The 15,879-nt window shown below is 34.2% G+C and overlaps 2 protein-coding genes across 3 annotated transcripts in view; one reads left to right on the top strand and one right to left on the bottom strand.

Annotated features, from left to right (window-relative positions):
• LOC109595739 (protein Shroom) overlaps positions 1-14,274 on the top strand; it is a 163,475-nt gene extending 149,201 nt beyond the window's left edge. For both annotated transcript variants that reach the window (XM_020011159.2, XM_049963897.1), the window contains exons 6-10: positions 11,201-12,225; positions 12,328-12,517; positions 12,576-12,750; positions 12,810-13,076; positions 13,138-14,274. In XM_020011159.2, coding sequence (XP_019866718.1) covers positions 11,201-12,225; positions 12,328-12,517; positions 12,576-12,750; positions 12,810-13,076; positions 13,138-13,398 — 1,918 coding nt within the window. In that variant the 3' untranslated portion in view covers positions 13,399-14,274. The remainder of the gene's footprint in view (positions 1-11,200; positions 12,226-12,327; positions 12,518-12,575; positions 12,751-12,809; positions 13,077-13,137) is intronic.
• Positions 14,275-14,328: 54 nt separating this feature from the next.
• On the bottom strand, positions 14,329-15,761 carry LOC109595731 (U6 snRNA phosphodiesterase 1). Its single transcript, XM_020011148.2, has 5 exons — positions 15,562-15,761; positions 15,377-15,510; positions 15,143-15,326; positions 14,934-15,093; positions 14,329-14,879 (listed from the first exon to the last, which is right to left on the bottom strand). The coding sequence occupies exons 1-5, from the start codon at positions 15,708-15,710 to the stop codon at positions 14,688-14,690; spliced, it is 819 nt and encodes a 272-aa protein (XP_019866707.1). The 5' UTR covers positions 15,711-15,761; the 3' UTR covers positions 14,329-14,687.
• Positions 15,762-15,879: the final 118 nt, after the last annotated feature.

Genomic DNA, 15,879 nt, shown 5'->3' on the forward strand with positions numbered 1-15,879 from the left:
TTGCCGGTTAGCAAGACGGTTTTACTCGAGTTAAGCAACAAACTAATACGATTAATGTACACTCCTTATAAACTGGCGTTTGCTGCCGTTTGAAATAATACAATTACCCAAGAATTAATTACGTTATGATCCAATCGGGCCGTTTGGCAATACCACAAGGACGCGGGCACTCGGCACTGATGTTTTACCGTTATTATCAACACGTTAATTGCGATTTAATTGATCAAAGTTCAAAATTGTTTTAACCTGGATAGAAGGAAAAACTATTATTAAATACTACTTTTCCGATTCGGATCTTAATTAATTTTATGGTGTAAGTAAACAAGAGCATAGTAAATATCGTGACGCGTTTCTAGATTTAAATTTATCCTGTAACATATAACCCGGGTTTATATTTAATATTCGGCTGTCTATTTAAAACCAAGTATGATTCAGTTGTTCCATAAAACTAGACATAGTATGACGTGATTGTTCAAAATATGGATGTGACGATTTGCTGCTTCAAATTCAGAATACGGCAAGTAGTATACTATAGATAAACTAACATAGTTGCTTTATTTATGTTTTGTTTTGAATTGTAAAAATCGTATTGCGTCGTTGAGGTACTAGACTTTCTATTTTGTGCCTTTTTCGGTGTAATACGCTAATTAACGGTTTAATTATTGTGCAGTACGCCTCTTTATTAATTTCATGTGGATCCTGTAGGATGTTGAAATTGATTTATCAATAGAAATGACTCAGGCCTTTTTAATGGTTGGATAATAAACACTAATATTATGTGAGAACGATATTAATGAACCTAGATAGCAGATCACGAGTCGATTATAATTTTTTCTAGAATTAATATAAAAACAATTATTAATACCACAGGAATGTGCCTGACGTCTATAGGTTGGCACATAACGAATTAAAAACATAGGTGTCTATTACATTTTTTTTTTTAAATATTGACCTAGGTTTAAGAAATATTGGTAAATGCACCTCTAATTAGTAAAATATAATCCGACATTTCGAAGGTCATCCAACAAGATTAATTTGAAATTTAATTTGACTGTGATTTATTATATGATTTATTAATTTTTTTAACTAATTGATAGAAATCAACGGAAATTAAATTTATTTTCTTTTTTATTGTTCATGCAGAGAAAAATAATTAAAATTCTCATATAATTTGGGTTCTTTCTAGACAAGGTTAAAGTATTATATTTTTGTTTAAGACTTCCAGTGTCTTTTACAATTTTAATTTGTATCGTTTCAACTAGAGTTGTATTTTCAATCATTTATAGATGTATAAAGATACATCACCCAAAATTTCACAAATTAAAAAAGGAAGGATTAAACAAAAATACTTTTCCTTTGGATTCTTACGTTTCTTTGAAATTTCTAACTAAGGTTTGTTTGTAATTGAGAAGTATTTTTGATTAGGACTTTCAGTATCCTAAGAGTCTTATTTGTCTGATCACAACTGGTGTAATAGATATATACATTTACAACATCAGTTAAAATTTAAAAAATTAAAACTCTTTAAGGAAATATAAGCTCTAAACAAAAATACTTTTTATTTAGATTCTTACGTACTTATTTGAAATTTCAGTGTCTTAATTTATGTCGTTTCTACTGGTGTCATATCTTCATTTATAAATAAATAAAGACTACACCAGAAAAAATTTCACAGATTAAAATATATAAGAAAGTATAAGTCCTAAATAAAAATGCACCTATTTTGGACTCCCACGTTGGTGAGTAACCAAAGTTTGTAATTGAGAAGCATTTTAGTTTAAGACATCCATTACGTTGAGACTCCTAATTTGCATCATTTTGACTGGTGTCCAATCATTTATAGAAATGTAAAGATACGACACCAGTCAAAATGATATAAATTAAAACTTTTTAAAACAATGTAAGTCCTAAACAAAAATACTACTTATTTGGACTCTTATCGATTTAACGTTGTATTCAAAACAATAAAAATTGTCGACCTCGGTATAACCACAAATAAACAACAAAAACCGATAATAATTTTTTATTCGTCACAGCAGACCTGTTGATGGAACAGAATTTGTAACCGATAGTCGTAACACGAACGCAAACTGGTTCGAAAAATGATGAAAACTCATATTTATATAAATTTATAGATAAATGCTGATCGATAGTGAACGGTTAATTTACCCTTTGAAAGCACCTTAATAGATTCTCGTTCGACCATCAGGAAATTGCTTCGTTGTTGCGCACATTTTTTTTTGTATTTACCATCAGACCCATTGTGGAGCGTTGGGTGTGCCCAATATTGAAAACGGCGCTGCCCCGGCCTGACATATTTGAGTGAAGAGAATATTCCATTGTTCTGGAACGGGCCGAAAGACGAATAAATAACGTAACGAGGCAATAAAGCAAATTGTATAACGAAGTCGTGCACCCGCAACAATGCACGCCACGGATCATTCAGGCTACGTATGACAACAACACGAAACGTGCACTGGAAAATGCGGAAAAAATTTAATTGTACTTAATTAACGGTAAAAATTCAAAAGGCCATTGTTTTCGGCTGCGAAACGAAACTACTCCCACAAGATGAAAGGACGGAGGCGATGAAATGGAGAGGCTCAAGTTCTAGGTTGATGTCGAGAAATTCGATTTCAAGTCGGCCTCTGATAGGTGCTGGTCATGAATTATATTGTGAACTCGAATATTTATGTATTTGTCGGCATTTTTAATTTTAGAGAATAAATCATAATTTCCTTTGTTTGAACGATTCCATGTTAATTTGTAAAGAATTTCAATAAATTACTTGAGGAAAATCACAAGATATTAGCTTAATGTAATAACAATAATATTTTTGTATGTATGTTTTTACATTTAAACAAATAAGACATTTAAAACCTTGTGTTTAACTTTGCTATGACATTATTTTAATTGCGATTAATTTTGGTTTTACATACTATTATTAAACTAAAACATTAGTCTTAAATCCTTGTTTAATTAATATCTAATCTAATTTGCTTTACTAATTATGAGATGAAAACAATATAGATTTTTGTTAACAAACAGATAATTTTCCTTGTTTTCATCTCACAATCAGTAAAGGAAAATAAATTATATTACTAAACTTGAACTATGAAACATTTGCATATTGATAATGTCACATATAAAAACAAAAATTAAAGCAACTTTTAAATTTATATACAATTATATGATCAGGATCAACTAGTTGCTTTTATGTGGAATATATCATCTAAAAAAATAGTACATAATGTACTAAAAAAATGAACTACCAAAAAAAATTGAAACATTTTAAAATTGAATCAAGATATATATAAATAAAAATATGTCCATAACATTAGAATTTTGAGTGAAATGGACCATCTAGAAATTAGTTCATAATATGTCTTCGAGAACCCTAAAAAATGACTTGTTAAAATATAATATATATAATATAATAAAAAATTGAATAAAAAAATAATCAATATTTAAAATTATGACCAGCATGGACGACTAATCGATTTTGAGTGAAATGAACCATCTAGAAATTTATTATTTATATAATATACCAAAAACACATTTAATTAGTTTATAACATGTAGTCTTCGAAAACCCTTGTTAAAAATGACCTGCCAAAACCAATTGAAACTTATTTCAAAATTGAATATAGAAATAATCAATATATAAAATTATGGAGAGAAAGGAATAGTTGATTTTGAATAAAATGGACCACCATATAATATATCAAAAACAAAATGAATTAATTTACAATATGTAATCTTTCAGAACCCTTATTAAAAATAAACTGTCAAGATCTATTGAAACTTGTTTCAAAATTGAATAAAAAATAATCAATATATATATATATATATATATATATATATATATATATATATATATATATATATATATATATAATATACAAAAAACAAAATGAATTAGTTCACAATATTTAATTTTCCAGAACCTTTATTAAAAATAAACTGTCAAGACCTATTGAAACTTGTTTCAAAATTGAATTAAAAAAAATGATCAATATTTAAAATTATGACCAGTATGAACTAATCGATGTTAAGTGAAATGGACCGTCTAAAAATTTATTATTAATATAACACACTTCAAACACAGTTAATTAGTTTATAATATGTAGTCTTCGAAAACCCTTCTTAAAAATGACCTGCCAAAACCAATTGAAACTTATTTCAATACTGAATAATGATTTGAAAATTGAATCAAGAAATAATCAATATATAAAATTATGACGAGTATGGAGTAGTCAATTTTTAGTGAAATGGGCTATTTAGAAATGTATTATTTATATAATATACCAAAATAATTAGTATTCATTAAATAGTCTTCGAGAACCCTTGTTAAAAATGACCTGTCAAGATCTATTGAAACTTGTTTATAAATTGAATCAAGGAATAATGAATTTTTAAAATTATGACCATTATAGAGTAGTGAGTTTTGAGTGAAATCGGCCATTTAAAAATGTATTATTCATATAATATACTAAAAAACCAATACCAATAATCAAAATTTTATTAAAACTGACCTACCAAAACCAATTGAAAGTTATTTCATAATTGAATAATGAAATAATCAAAATATATAATAATGACCAAAATAGGCTAGTTCATTTAGAATTGAATAGATCAACTAGAAATGTATTATTTATATAATATACCCAAAACGCAATTAATTAATTTATGTTATGCAGTCGCATAAATAAATAAACACACCAGAACAAAACAGAAACAAATCACCTCATCAGCGACTCAATTAAATCGGTCCGCGTAATTCGGTGGCATTGTGGTGGTTTAATTGACAACTTGCACAACGCAAAAACATAACCGACCGAACAAAGTGGGTCGACGTTTGGATTACGGTTCCAGATTTACAGTTAACGAAAAATCCTCCCGCGCACCGATACGATTTCGATTATCAATTCGTAAAACAATACTCGGATGACTAAAGTGCGGCCGGCCGCGTTGTGAATTACAAATTCTGTGGGAAAAATCGGATTGCACAATCGACATAATAAAGTTTTACTGCTCCGCAATAACCGATCACCTTATAGAGGAACGAAAAACAGTTTGTGTGTGCGTTGACAGTTTCGACACGACGGATTCGTTTTCTACATCAAATCCAATTTGTTTTTTTTCCCTGGCTGTTGTGCGAGTCTAATGGACGAGGCGTGTACCACAAGCGTCGTTTTCTCGCAAGGAAAACCGTAATTATAATGGATTTTTGGGGCGTAGCCGAACATTATTAAATTAATGCGAGATTTGAACGGATGCAGTTTCTCAATTAATCGATTTGGGATCGGTTCCTGCATAAAGAAGCAATTTTTTATCATCCCAAATATGAACTCTACAACCTTTTCGAAAGTGAAATCTTAGCTTATTATCGTACGTAGCCCGAACATTCGGTTTATTAATAATTAAAACAAACATTAATAGACCAGCGAACATTAATTTACATCAAATCGAAAATTTGCATGTGCACAAGGTGCAATTTTTTTTAATGCCAAGTAATGTGTGTTATTAGAAGTTTTATGATAACACCTTTTACGGATCCGAAGGCCGATTTTGCGCATAATTTAAAGTAATTATTGTTCTCGTTCTAATTTTACGCCGCTAAAACTAGTTAAAAAAAAAACACATAACTGGTTAATTAAGTTTGATTTGAGACAATGTAAAAGTTTGGTTGAAAGTGAATTTGTGTATTAGTAGATGAAAACAAATAATAGTTATTAATTTGTCTAGAATGGCTCGGGGATACGTGTTCGTATGGATTTTTATCGCTTTCTCTGAAAGTTTAAGGTGAAGATGTATCTCTTAAGTCACTGGCATTTGTTCAAATTCAATGGACAATGTTTATTTGTTTCATTGTGCAGGTTTTATCAAATTCTGTTAATGTTAAAACCATTACAAATTCATCTGTTAATGCATTGAATCATTGTTTTCTATTCTCGGTTTTAGCTATGACGTTCACATCAACACTAACCATGTAAATACACAATTTATGCACGCTAAAATCATATTTTAACAATAATATTAATGTTACATGAAATACGTTTCACGATCTGATCAATTTTTCTCACATGACCTGCACAACCTCCACGTTCCACGAATTCGTTTTTAAAAGTGAAATTGCATCGAAAGAGAAATGACGACGATGACGTATCCTGGTAATTATAATAAAAATCGCCACCATATTTTCGATCGGTTAACGGTAATTAATTTTTAAGCCGTGTTAATTTGTGGGAGAACTACAAATTGATGATCTTATCTTTAATAATCGTTTAGATCTACCGGACACTTTCTATGTCGTGTTTGTGTACATCATTAGTTTTGATACGTAAACAGAAGCCGTAAGGTAAATTATTCATAATTAAAAAACGATATGCTCAAAATAATGATTTAATTACTCTGAAACAGCTGGTTCATCTAAGGTCATCACGGTCAAGATTTCTCTTGGAGAGTAAATCTGCCTAATTATATAACCGTTTTTATTTGTAAACAATAACTTTTTAACAAATTCCTTTCGACTCGTCTCCGGAATTTGTGACGTTGGCCATTTTATTTATTCGAAGACGTCGCACAAGATGAATGACATAATCCACTGCCCATACACAATCGGGTTTTTATTCAAATGTTATACTTTAAAGTCCATAGAATCGGATGGTCCCCTATAATAACAATTCACGTGGCCATTCGAATCAGATAAAACTCGTCGGAACGGCGTCTCGTTATGGAATAATGGTTATTATTTTGAGGAAAGTATTTAATAACTTATACGTGTACGACGGTACGCAAAAAGAATAAAAATAACCGACTTTCTTAACACTGTATACAGTAAAAAGATCTTAGATAAGACTCTCAAAAGGTTATGCTGTGTGAAACCTATTACATTGTTAACATCACAATGCTGAATAAGAAATAAACTGTGTTTTTGAGGTAATTACGCGAAATTGTAGCAGTCGCAGCGTTTTATTGGTCGCCTTAATGGTAAACAGATGATTCACATAAATTAGTAACGATGCTGTTGCCGATAGAACAGGCAAAAATACATTGGTGTGGTGCAATTTACTGTTCACTTTTACAGCACACATCTGTGCAAAATTACTATTTGGTTCAGTTTTTCAAAAGTTTTTAAAAAATCTATGAACAATTTAGCTTCTAACCGTTACAGATTAAGATATGAATAAGCAACATCTGTGTCAAAATATTTAGAAACTGTTATGTTGTTAAATAACTCCAGCTTGATACCCTATAAATATCTCTTGTGATTTAAGTTTTGAGTTAAAATAAGACAAAAAATTCATTGTTTTTATTAAAATTTAGATGCATGATATTAATCCCAGAGATTGGTCAATGGATCTTTACCAGAGCAACCCTGAATTTTTGTTGTATCCCCGTACGTGACACGACAGGTGCTCAGTTGGATTGAGATGTGGGGATTGGACAGCCATTCCATCAACTTAATTTGATTCTCTTTAAACAATTGATTGGTGATAGCTGATACGTGACGTGGGGCCTTATTCGGTTTTAATTTTACTTTCTCCATGTTTGTGTCACCATAAATTTTTATTAAAGAGCAGTGTGCATTGGTTTCTAATATCGTTATATACTTTTGTTTCTTCATTCATCCTTCACAAATGTGCAATTGACATTCTCCATCAGTCCCACACCATAATATTATCTTCTTCATGCTTCACCATCCAATTTGTATCAAATAAAATCACGAATATTATTGAGCACTGGTCAACCATCTTTAAGAATGCAAAAAAAGCAGAAAGGTCGATAGAATTTTTTCTTCGATTTCTTAATGAACAAAAAGAGGGTCGTTACGGTTGAAATAAGTTTTGTTTCAAATATCGTGACGAAAACCTCACATAGCTCGTAGAGAGTATCTTTCGGTCCTTACATCTTTTTAAAAGATGAAGCAGAAACATTGAAATAATTTTTCTTCTATTTTTAATGGACTAAAATAAAATCATCACCACCGGAATAATTTTCTTTTTCCAAACATCGTGAGAATTTTATGGTTTCTCAAATCTCCGGATATTGCTGTACTAAGTATGTGTGTTTCGTCCGGATTAACTCTTTTAATAAAGAAAGAAACTATATAAAACATTAGATGAATGAAGGAATGATTCACTACAAAGCCTCACATTGCTCTTAGAAAGTTTATTTCCTGCCTTACATCTCTTTAAAAGTTTTTTCAAGTCTTCTTCTAACATTTATGATACTGACCCAGGAAGCAGCAAGATCGAAAGAATTTTTCTTTCTATTTCTTAAGGGAGTAAAATAGGATCACCACTGTCAACATATGTTTCTTTTTCATAAATCTTCTTTTAACTGTTTTTAAATCTTCAGACAGAGTTCATAGAAATTGTTATTAAATTTGTGCTTATTGTCCTAAAGTCAAATTTATAGTTGACAGAGCAGAAATGTGTATTGACATTCTCCATCAGCCCCACACCATATTATTATCTTCTTCATTCTTTACGGTGAACAGAACAACATATTCGGGAAGGTGTTACTCACCATCCAAAGTGTATCAAATTCATGGATATTATTGGGCTTTTTCTATTCTTCTAAAACTTGTGACACTCACTGGTCTACCATCTTTAACATGCAAAGAAGGAGCAAGATCAAAAGAATTTTATCTTCGATTTCTTAATGGATTAAAAAGAAAGAAACTACATAAAACATTCATTCAGTTTATTTCATGCCTTACATCTTTTTAAAAGCTTTTTCAAGTCTTCTTACATTTATGATACTTACTGGTCCACCATCTTTAACAGACAAGGAAGCAGCAAAAAGAAAGAATCAATGTCAACATACGTTTCTTTTTCCTAAATCGTAACTCTTTTAACTGTTAAATCTTTAGACAGAGTTCATAGAAATTGTAATTAAATTACGGGAAAAATCTTGAAGTGCTTATTGTCCTAAACTGAAATTAGTATCGTTTGAACAATTTACAGTTGACAGTGCAAAAATGCGAGCATCACGACGACGTATTTTCCTTGCTGCCACACACCATTATTTCATACGTTACGAGGTAAATTGCGAAGCGTAAAGTCGTTACGTAGGAAAGCGAGGCGGAAAAATCGTTGCGGTAACACGTGAAATTACAGCACCGCTAATACCTATAATGGAGTCGTTGTTGACCATTGTGCCAGGTCCGTAAATATGTTATTTAATACGCGCCTTGCAAGCAAAATAAATATAACGAACGGCCTTTTGGATCCGAGTCGTGATAACTGTATGCGCAATCTCGAGTTACGCCGCTTAATTTGTCGTTTGCTTTTTATTTTCGCTGGCGCGAACAATGATAAAGTGATTGGATGTAGCCTGGCCGTTAATAAATATTAAGTGACGCTTCGTACGCACGATAAATTCGAATCTCGCTTAAAATGCAAATTATTCTTTATATTTTAATGGACTTTTACAACTGGTATGAGGAAACTTTCATGCGCAGGAAGCCTTATTGAATCGGTGATAAATATTAATGCACTGCAAAATTTATAGGTGCAATCTGTTCCGAATTGTATCGGCCGTTATAATTGAAAGGAATCCGATCGTCTTCCTGACCATTCCGAACGGATTCTTCCGCATTTACACGCCCGTTCGTACCATTGTGATGGCTCGACCGAAAACCGCAGCACAACAAACAATTAAAGGCAACTTTTCATTGATGTATCACGCTCCACACGACATTGACCTCGGATCAAATTTAAATGCACGTCGTTTCAGCTGAAACGACTCCAACCATAACGTCTGAATTATCGAAAATTACTGTGCACTGAAAGAAAATAAAAACAGCAGCGTAATCCGATCGTTTACGAGTCGGATGCGGCGTGATGGACATCTGAATAATCCGAACATCATATTGTCGGTGACAAGAAAACCGGGTTCGTTTACCTGAAGATGTGAAACGCGCCGCGGCATCGCCGTCGAGCTGTATTTAGCCGATGCAAATAAACGACGGTGGCAAAAATGGCTCAGTTCACCTTATAAACTCTCGGATGCATTCCGTTTGATGCGGAGCCGAAGATGAGAGAGCAGGAATTCGAATAAATAATCAATTAACGGGGCCGCGAGTGAACGTTTTATCGCGCATTCCTGCGCCACCGGAGCCTCGACGGGCAAAAAAGTGCGTGTCGGATAATTAACGCGTTTCGCGGGGCACACCAGGAAGGAAGTGTGTGCACTCATAACTCGGATTGAGTTTCTGCCGAGAACGTCAATAAAAATTAATTCGTTCAAGTGAACTCTCTCGGGTCATTTTTTCTTTTCTTCTTATTTCTTCTGTTTGCGAATTCCTGCGATGCGTCGCGTCCAGCGTAATAACCTCGTCGGTGCCTCCGGTTCGTGGTAAATTAGGTGTAATTTTCGCATGGAAAGGATTAAATGTAATGCGAGTCGTATGATTTCTATCGGCTAATAAGTAACATATGTCCCAGTGTGGCATTCCAAACGAACAAATCGCGAAGAGAGAAGAAAGTGGTCGAACGGGTCGAATGGACATGTACCGAACAAGTGGTTTTTCTTCATTAATGAATTGTTATTACGATTGTGCGCCCATTGGGTGTGTGCACATATAATTTTCTAATTTATCAAACAGTGCAAATTGAAATCAGGTTGGATCGCTTCCAGTTTGAATAGCATTACTGTTGAACTCGGAATAAAAAAGCGCCGTACAAATAAATTACGTTGAGGACTCGTTGGCCGAGTGTTTTTCCACATGGCCTCAAGCCACCGTTGATTAACTTTCGGTTTTATAATTTCAGCTGAATCAAATCTCATTTGAATATCTTCATGCAGTCGCTCTTTGATGTTGATGGATGTTAATTTCTTGTCTTCTGTTCTAATCAAATGGGAATATTATGCGTCCCCGCATTATGCATGTCGTGGTGTGAATAAAGATGTATCTTGTTCGAACGCCTCTACATGGCAAAATAAATTGGATGGATCTTTGAAATTTTAATGAATGTTTACTCCGTTTTAATCACTAACATTATAACGATATTTTATTTCACAGCTGTTAAAGCTCTTTTAATTATAATTGTATTTTATCATTTTTAACTACCACATCAAACCCATAATTAAGACAACACTTTTCAGTAAAATCATTTAGTTATAATTAAAATAGTCGTACAATTAATTATGATTAAAAAATTCTTATTTAATTATTTTCATTGTTCCAGGAGCCAGTCGAAGGCTTCGTACTTGGCGTCGCGCAGAGAACGCGAACGCATAGTTCCGGACTCCGAGACCGGAAGCTACAAGCGAACCATGTCGCCGAACGGACACGCGATCTCCCCGGAAGTGATAGCCGAATCGCAGCGAGTGAACAGCCGCGAAACCATTTGGCCCCTCAACCGTTCGACAAAAGACATAGTCAAAAACAACAACAACACGAACCTCCTGCGCAGAGTGTCGATAAACGACAAGCAGAAGGGCAGCTCAATCAAAGATAAATGTGATGATACGATTATCAAGAAGCCGTTGGCTTTGCCGGACGTGCTTCCAGTCAACGTCAAGCTACACGGACCCAGATCTCAACAGTACGCCAGGCCGACACACTTGAGTCTGTCGCCGATGGACGACAACAAGACCAAGCCATCGCCAAAGACGCCGCCCTCGTCGCCGCCCAAGAGTTCGCCGAGGGGCTCTCCGTTCACACCGCTACGCACGACGCATCTGTCCAACTCACCGTTGGTCGCCTCGTCGATAAACTCGTCGGTCGTGCACACTTCCGTCAAGTCCATGGCGGTGCCGATCAAGTCGACGCCCGAAAGGAAAACCGTCACGGCGGCTACTTCTCCGTCCTCTCCGACAAGATCTTCTCCAGTCATCAAACCGTCCCTGTCACCTAGTTCAACCCTAAAGATATCACCGATGAGAACATCACCGTTGGCGCAATCGACGCCCAGCACACCTCTCGCCACTCCTACACCTCCACCCTCACCCAACAACTCGGTTACAACGCCAAAGAAGATCGAGGAATGTCCCAAGGTGATTGAAGGCCTGCAAATGATCCAAAGGACTGAGGTGGTTTTGAGGGTGAACGCGTCGACCACCGACGCCTCATCACAAACCGAGAAAGAAGAGTTACCGCCAACTCCTTTGCCGACTAGAAAGAAACTTCAGGAGGAGATCGAGTGCGAGAAACTCTCCGAAGACTTTGTCAATCATTTACCCACTTCTGACAGACTGAAAGATCTCCTAGGTAAGTACTTGAATTAAATATATGTGCGTGTAATCTATATCTGTTATCAATAATTATACTTAAAAACTGTCTCACATATTAATCTGTCCCATTATATTTTAGTTCCTGGACCAGATCACAAAAAACCCACAGATTATGTCCAAGGACTGTTTCGCGTGGACGTAACTTCAAGACCCAGACCAGCCAATTCGCCTTTTAGAAGTAGGAATAACACACCAAGCAGCAGTCCACCCCCCACAAGCATGTCGTCCTCTGTATCTACCACTAATGGAGTAACCACATCAAAATTAAGGTAATAAAACCAAGACTATTCCTTAGAACCAAACTAATTTTCCGTTTATCTTTTTTAGTTTATCACCTACAGTTCCAATAGTGGTTCCCAGTTTGGAGCCAACGAGTCCCCTTTCAGGAAACTCGATTTACTTCACTACATCCGAGCCTAAAGCGAAATTCTTGACACGGTACAGCCAGGACATGAACCAGTGCCACACTGTAAAGGATACCAAAGATCTAAGTCAAAAGAAGGTACGTTCTACTGATTATTTTACCGATTTTTGTACTAACTCAGTGTTGTTCCCTTGCAGGAAGAATTAGTGAGCAGATTGGATCGAAAATTGGAGGTGTTGCGTGGCGAACAGCTGGTGGTTTTGGATGAATGCAAGATCAACGATGAGCTTGGCGAGAATGTGGAGAATCACATCCACAGAGTGGCGCGTCCCCAAGAGACCGCCAAGTTTAGGCTACATGTAGAAGAAGTCGGTAAAATCACCAGCCTGTTGTTGAGTTTATCTGGACGACTTGCTCGGGCTGAAAACGCCCTGATGGGAATGAGTGATGATCATCCAGAAAAAGTATGTATTATTACTGCCTATATTTTAGGGAACGGTGTTTTATGTTGTGATTTTTTTGCAGAGAATTTTAGAGACCAAACGTGATAAACTCAAGGACCAACTGGAGGAGGCTAAGAAGCTTAAGGAGTGCATCGATCGTCGCAGCATCAGCGTATCCAACATCCTCTACAAGTACTTGAATTCGGAAGAGTACGCAGATTACGATCACTTCATCAACATGAAAGCGAAACTGATAATGGATTCGAAAGAAATCTCAGACAAGATAAAATTGGGCGAGGAGCAGCTGATGGCCCTCAAAGAAACTCTCATCGTCACAGACTGAATTGTGTAATTTAGATTGTAGGTGTAAAAAGTATGCTTACCATTCGAGTTTTATCGAATGCGCCTAGTCCAGTGACAAATTCTCTCGCTTTTTAGATCTTCAGGACACGAAACTTACGTTGTGTCCGAGTGGAGAACTCTTTGATATCTGATTTTACTATATTTTTTATTAAGTAATGGTACTTATTTAAACGATGTGGTATTTCAAATGTTTGTGATGATAACGAACTAATGTTTGAGAATATCATGCGTACGTAGGGTGTACCTCGCAATATCTACTGACTGTGTAGACCTGACAACAGTAGAAAAGTGGCCGCTTAAGACAATGAGGCCACCTCTTACCATTTATAAAAATGGATAAGACGGTGTGTCCTGAGCAGAATAGGCTGTTATTTTTGTGCATTTCGTTTTTAGTTAATGTATTTATAAGTGCAAATATTGGCCGTTTTGTAAGAGAGGTATTGAATACATGTTTTTAAATTAATTTTAAACTATTTATTCATCAATATAGAATTTATTTTTACTATTGTATCAGTAGCTCTCTTACGAAATGCGACCGAGAACATCTTCCTACCAAGTATTTAATGTATCTTAGTTGTATAGATCAAAATTATATCTTTTTTGATGAATTTACTCGGCAAAGAGTAGAACGATTGTATATATGATGTATCAAAAACGAATATTATGGTGCTCTGGAAATTGTGTAAACGGATAAGATTTTGCATTGTGATTTTATTAGTTGAAACCAGTCGTATATTGTATTTTCGTATATAATTTTAATTTATCCATAAGATGTTACATACCTTCAAATAAAATAGACTATTTTTGAGCTTTACGCGTTGCTTGCAATAAACAATTAAATAACCAATCACTAGAATTTTGTTTTATTTTTTTCCTTAAAAAAGGGGGAATAGGGGTGAGCGAAAATACATTTTCCAACAATACTGTTTATTTAAACAAAAAACAACTTCCTAAAACCCTCAATAAATAAATGCGACAGTTTAATGTGTCACAACAGGAGTGTTTATTTGGGACAGCTAATACTTAATAAGCTCTTTCATCCACCATGAGTAAAACATTTTTGGATCACTCTAAATTAAAATATACTTTATTGACTTTTTGAGAATATTTTGAGGGACGTTTTGTATATTTTAATTTAGCACTTTCATTCACGCCAGTATAATATAAAACATGATTATTGTATATTGTCAGTCTCACTCGTTTACAGCTCTACTGTGTCTTACTACCACAAAGTACTGTGTAAATTAAACTGTGGCTTTTACTGATATATTAACACAAATTAAATTGGAAGGTTTTATTACCCGATTTACATAACAGGTAATTGACATAAATGTACCAATTTTCTTGTGAATAAACACTAATCAACTGATTAAAAATACTATTCATTTCTGAGATATACTTATTCAATTCCTCCTCTACATCTCCTACTATCCAAGCAATACTCATGTGAAAAGATGGATCCTAACAACACATAAATTATATGCTAATTTATGTTATTTTAGCTCATACTCCTACCTGATAAAATGTTGGTAGTTTATATTCCACCAAACATTTATCCAAAATTTCAACCAGTTGCATAAGTGAATCAAACCCAGTTTTAACAGTCAGACCTATAAATGTTCGAGTTCTTTCCTCATTACAATAAATTTTGAATGAGTCAAACATTATCATAAATCTAAAACTATCATGTTCATAATTTTGTAATAATATATTATTAAAATTACCTTTTTTTATGAATAGTATGTTGTTTTACTGAATCTACAAAAGGTTGAATCCAATGATGTTTCAATACAACAGTTTTAGTCAAACTGATATGAAAATCATCTACCTCTTTTAATTCGATATCCATAGGTATAATATTTTTGATTTTTTGTATCAATTCCAACATTCCAGTAGTATCTTGTTCATCTACAAATATATTCATTAATCTAGGGCATAAAAATTTATTGCAAACATACAAGGTATGTACACATATGTGGCCCAATTGCCTCGTTCATGTGGGAAAGATCTAATTCTGCCATCATGCAAAGAAGGCTCGTCCATAACTTCATTGTCATTGTTTGATTTTAGTAATTCAGCTGGTACGGGCAATCTAAAAACCCACATTATACCAGAAAACATCAAAAAATGTTTACCATTTTACTTTTCCTTTCGTTTTACTTTGTCCGGATCATCGTCGCTGTCGTCTTTATGCACCCGTTTTGTCGATACACGTGGACCTGGCACTTCGTCATCTGAACTGTCTTCCCCATAAACACAAATCAGGGCAAGGGCACCTTTATTCGAGAGCATTTTTGCATATTTTGAAAATCAAAACAAATCTGCTCATGGCATATAGTTTCAACGTTTTTGTTTATTGACATATGTCATCGAAAAAGTTTAAAACTTACAGGTTTCTACAATATTGCAGGTTTCTGTTATTGATATAAAATAGTTTGTATTTTGGTCACTGCACATTTTA

The sequence above is a fragment of the Aethina tumida genome, chromosome 2, assembly GCF_024364675.1.
Source record: "Aethina tumida isolate Nest 87 chromosome 2, icAetTumi1.1, whole genome shotgun sequence".
NCBI classification, from domain to species: domain Eukaryota; kingdom Metazoa; phylum Arthropoda; class Insecta; order Coleoptera; family Nitidulidae; genus Aethina; species Aethina tumida.

Excerpts from the sequence above, each read along its gene's own strand:
- LOC109595731 (XM_020011148.2), bottom strand. The coding sequence starts at position 15,710 with ATGCTCTCGAATAAAGGTGCCCTTGCCCTGATTTGTGTTTATGGGGAA. Across the intron at positions 15,511-15,561 it reads AAAGTAAAACGAAAGGAAAA|ATTGCCCGTACCAGCTGAAT; the intron begins GTAAAATGGTAA and ends GTGGGTTTTTAG. Across the intron at positions 15,327-15,376 it reads CACATATGTGTACATACCTT|ATGAACAAGATACTACTGGA; the intron begins GTATGTTTGCAA and ends ATATATTTGTAG.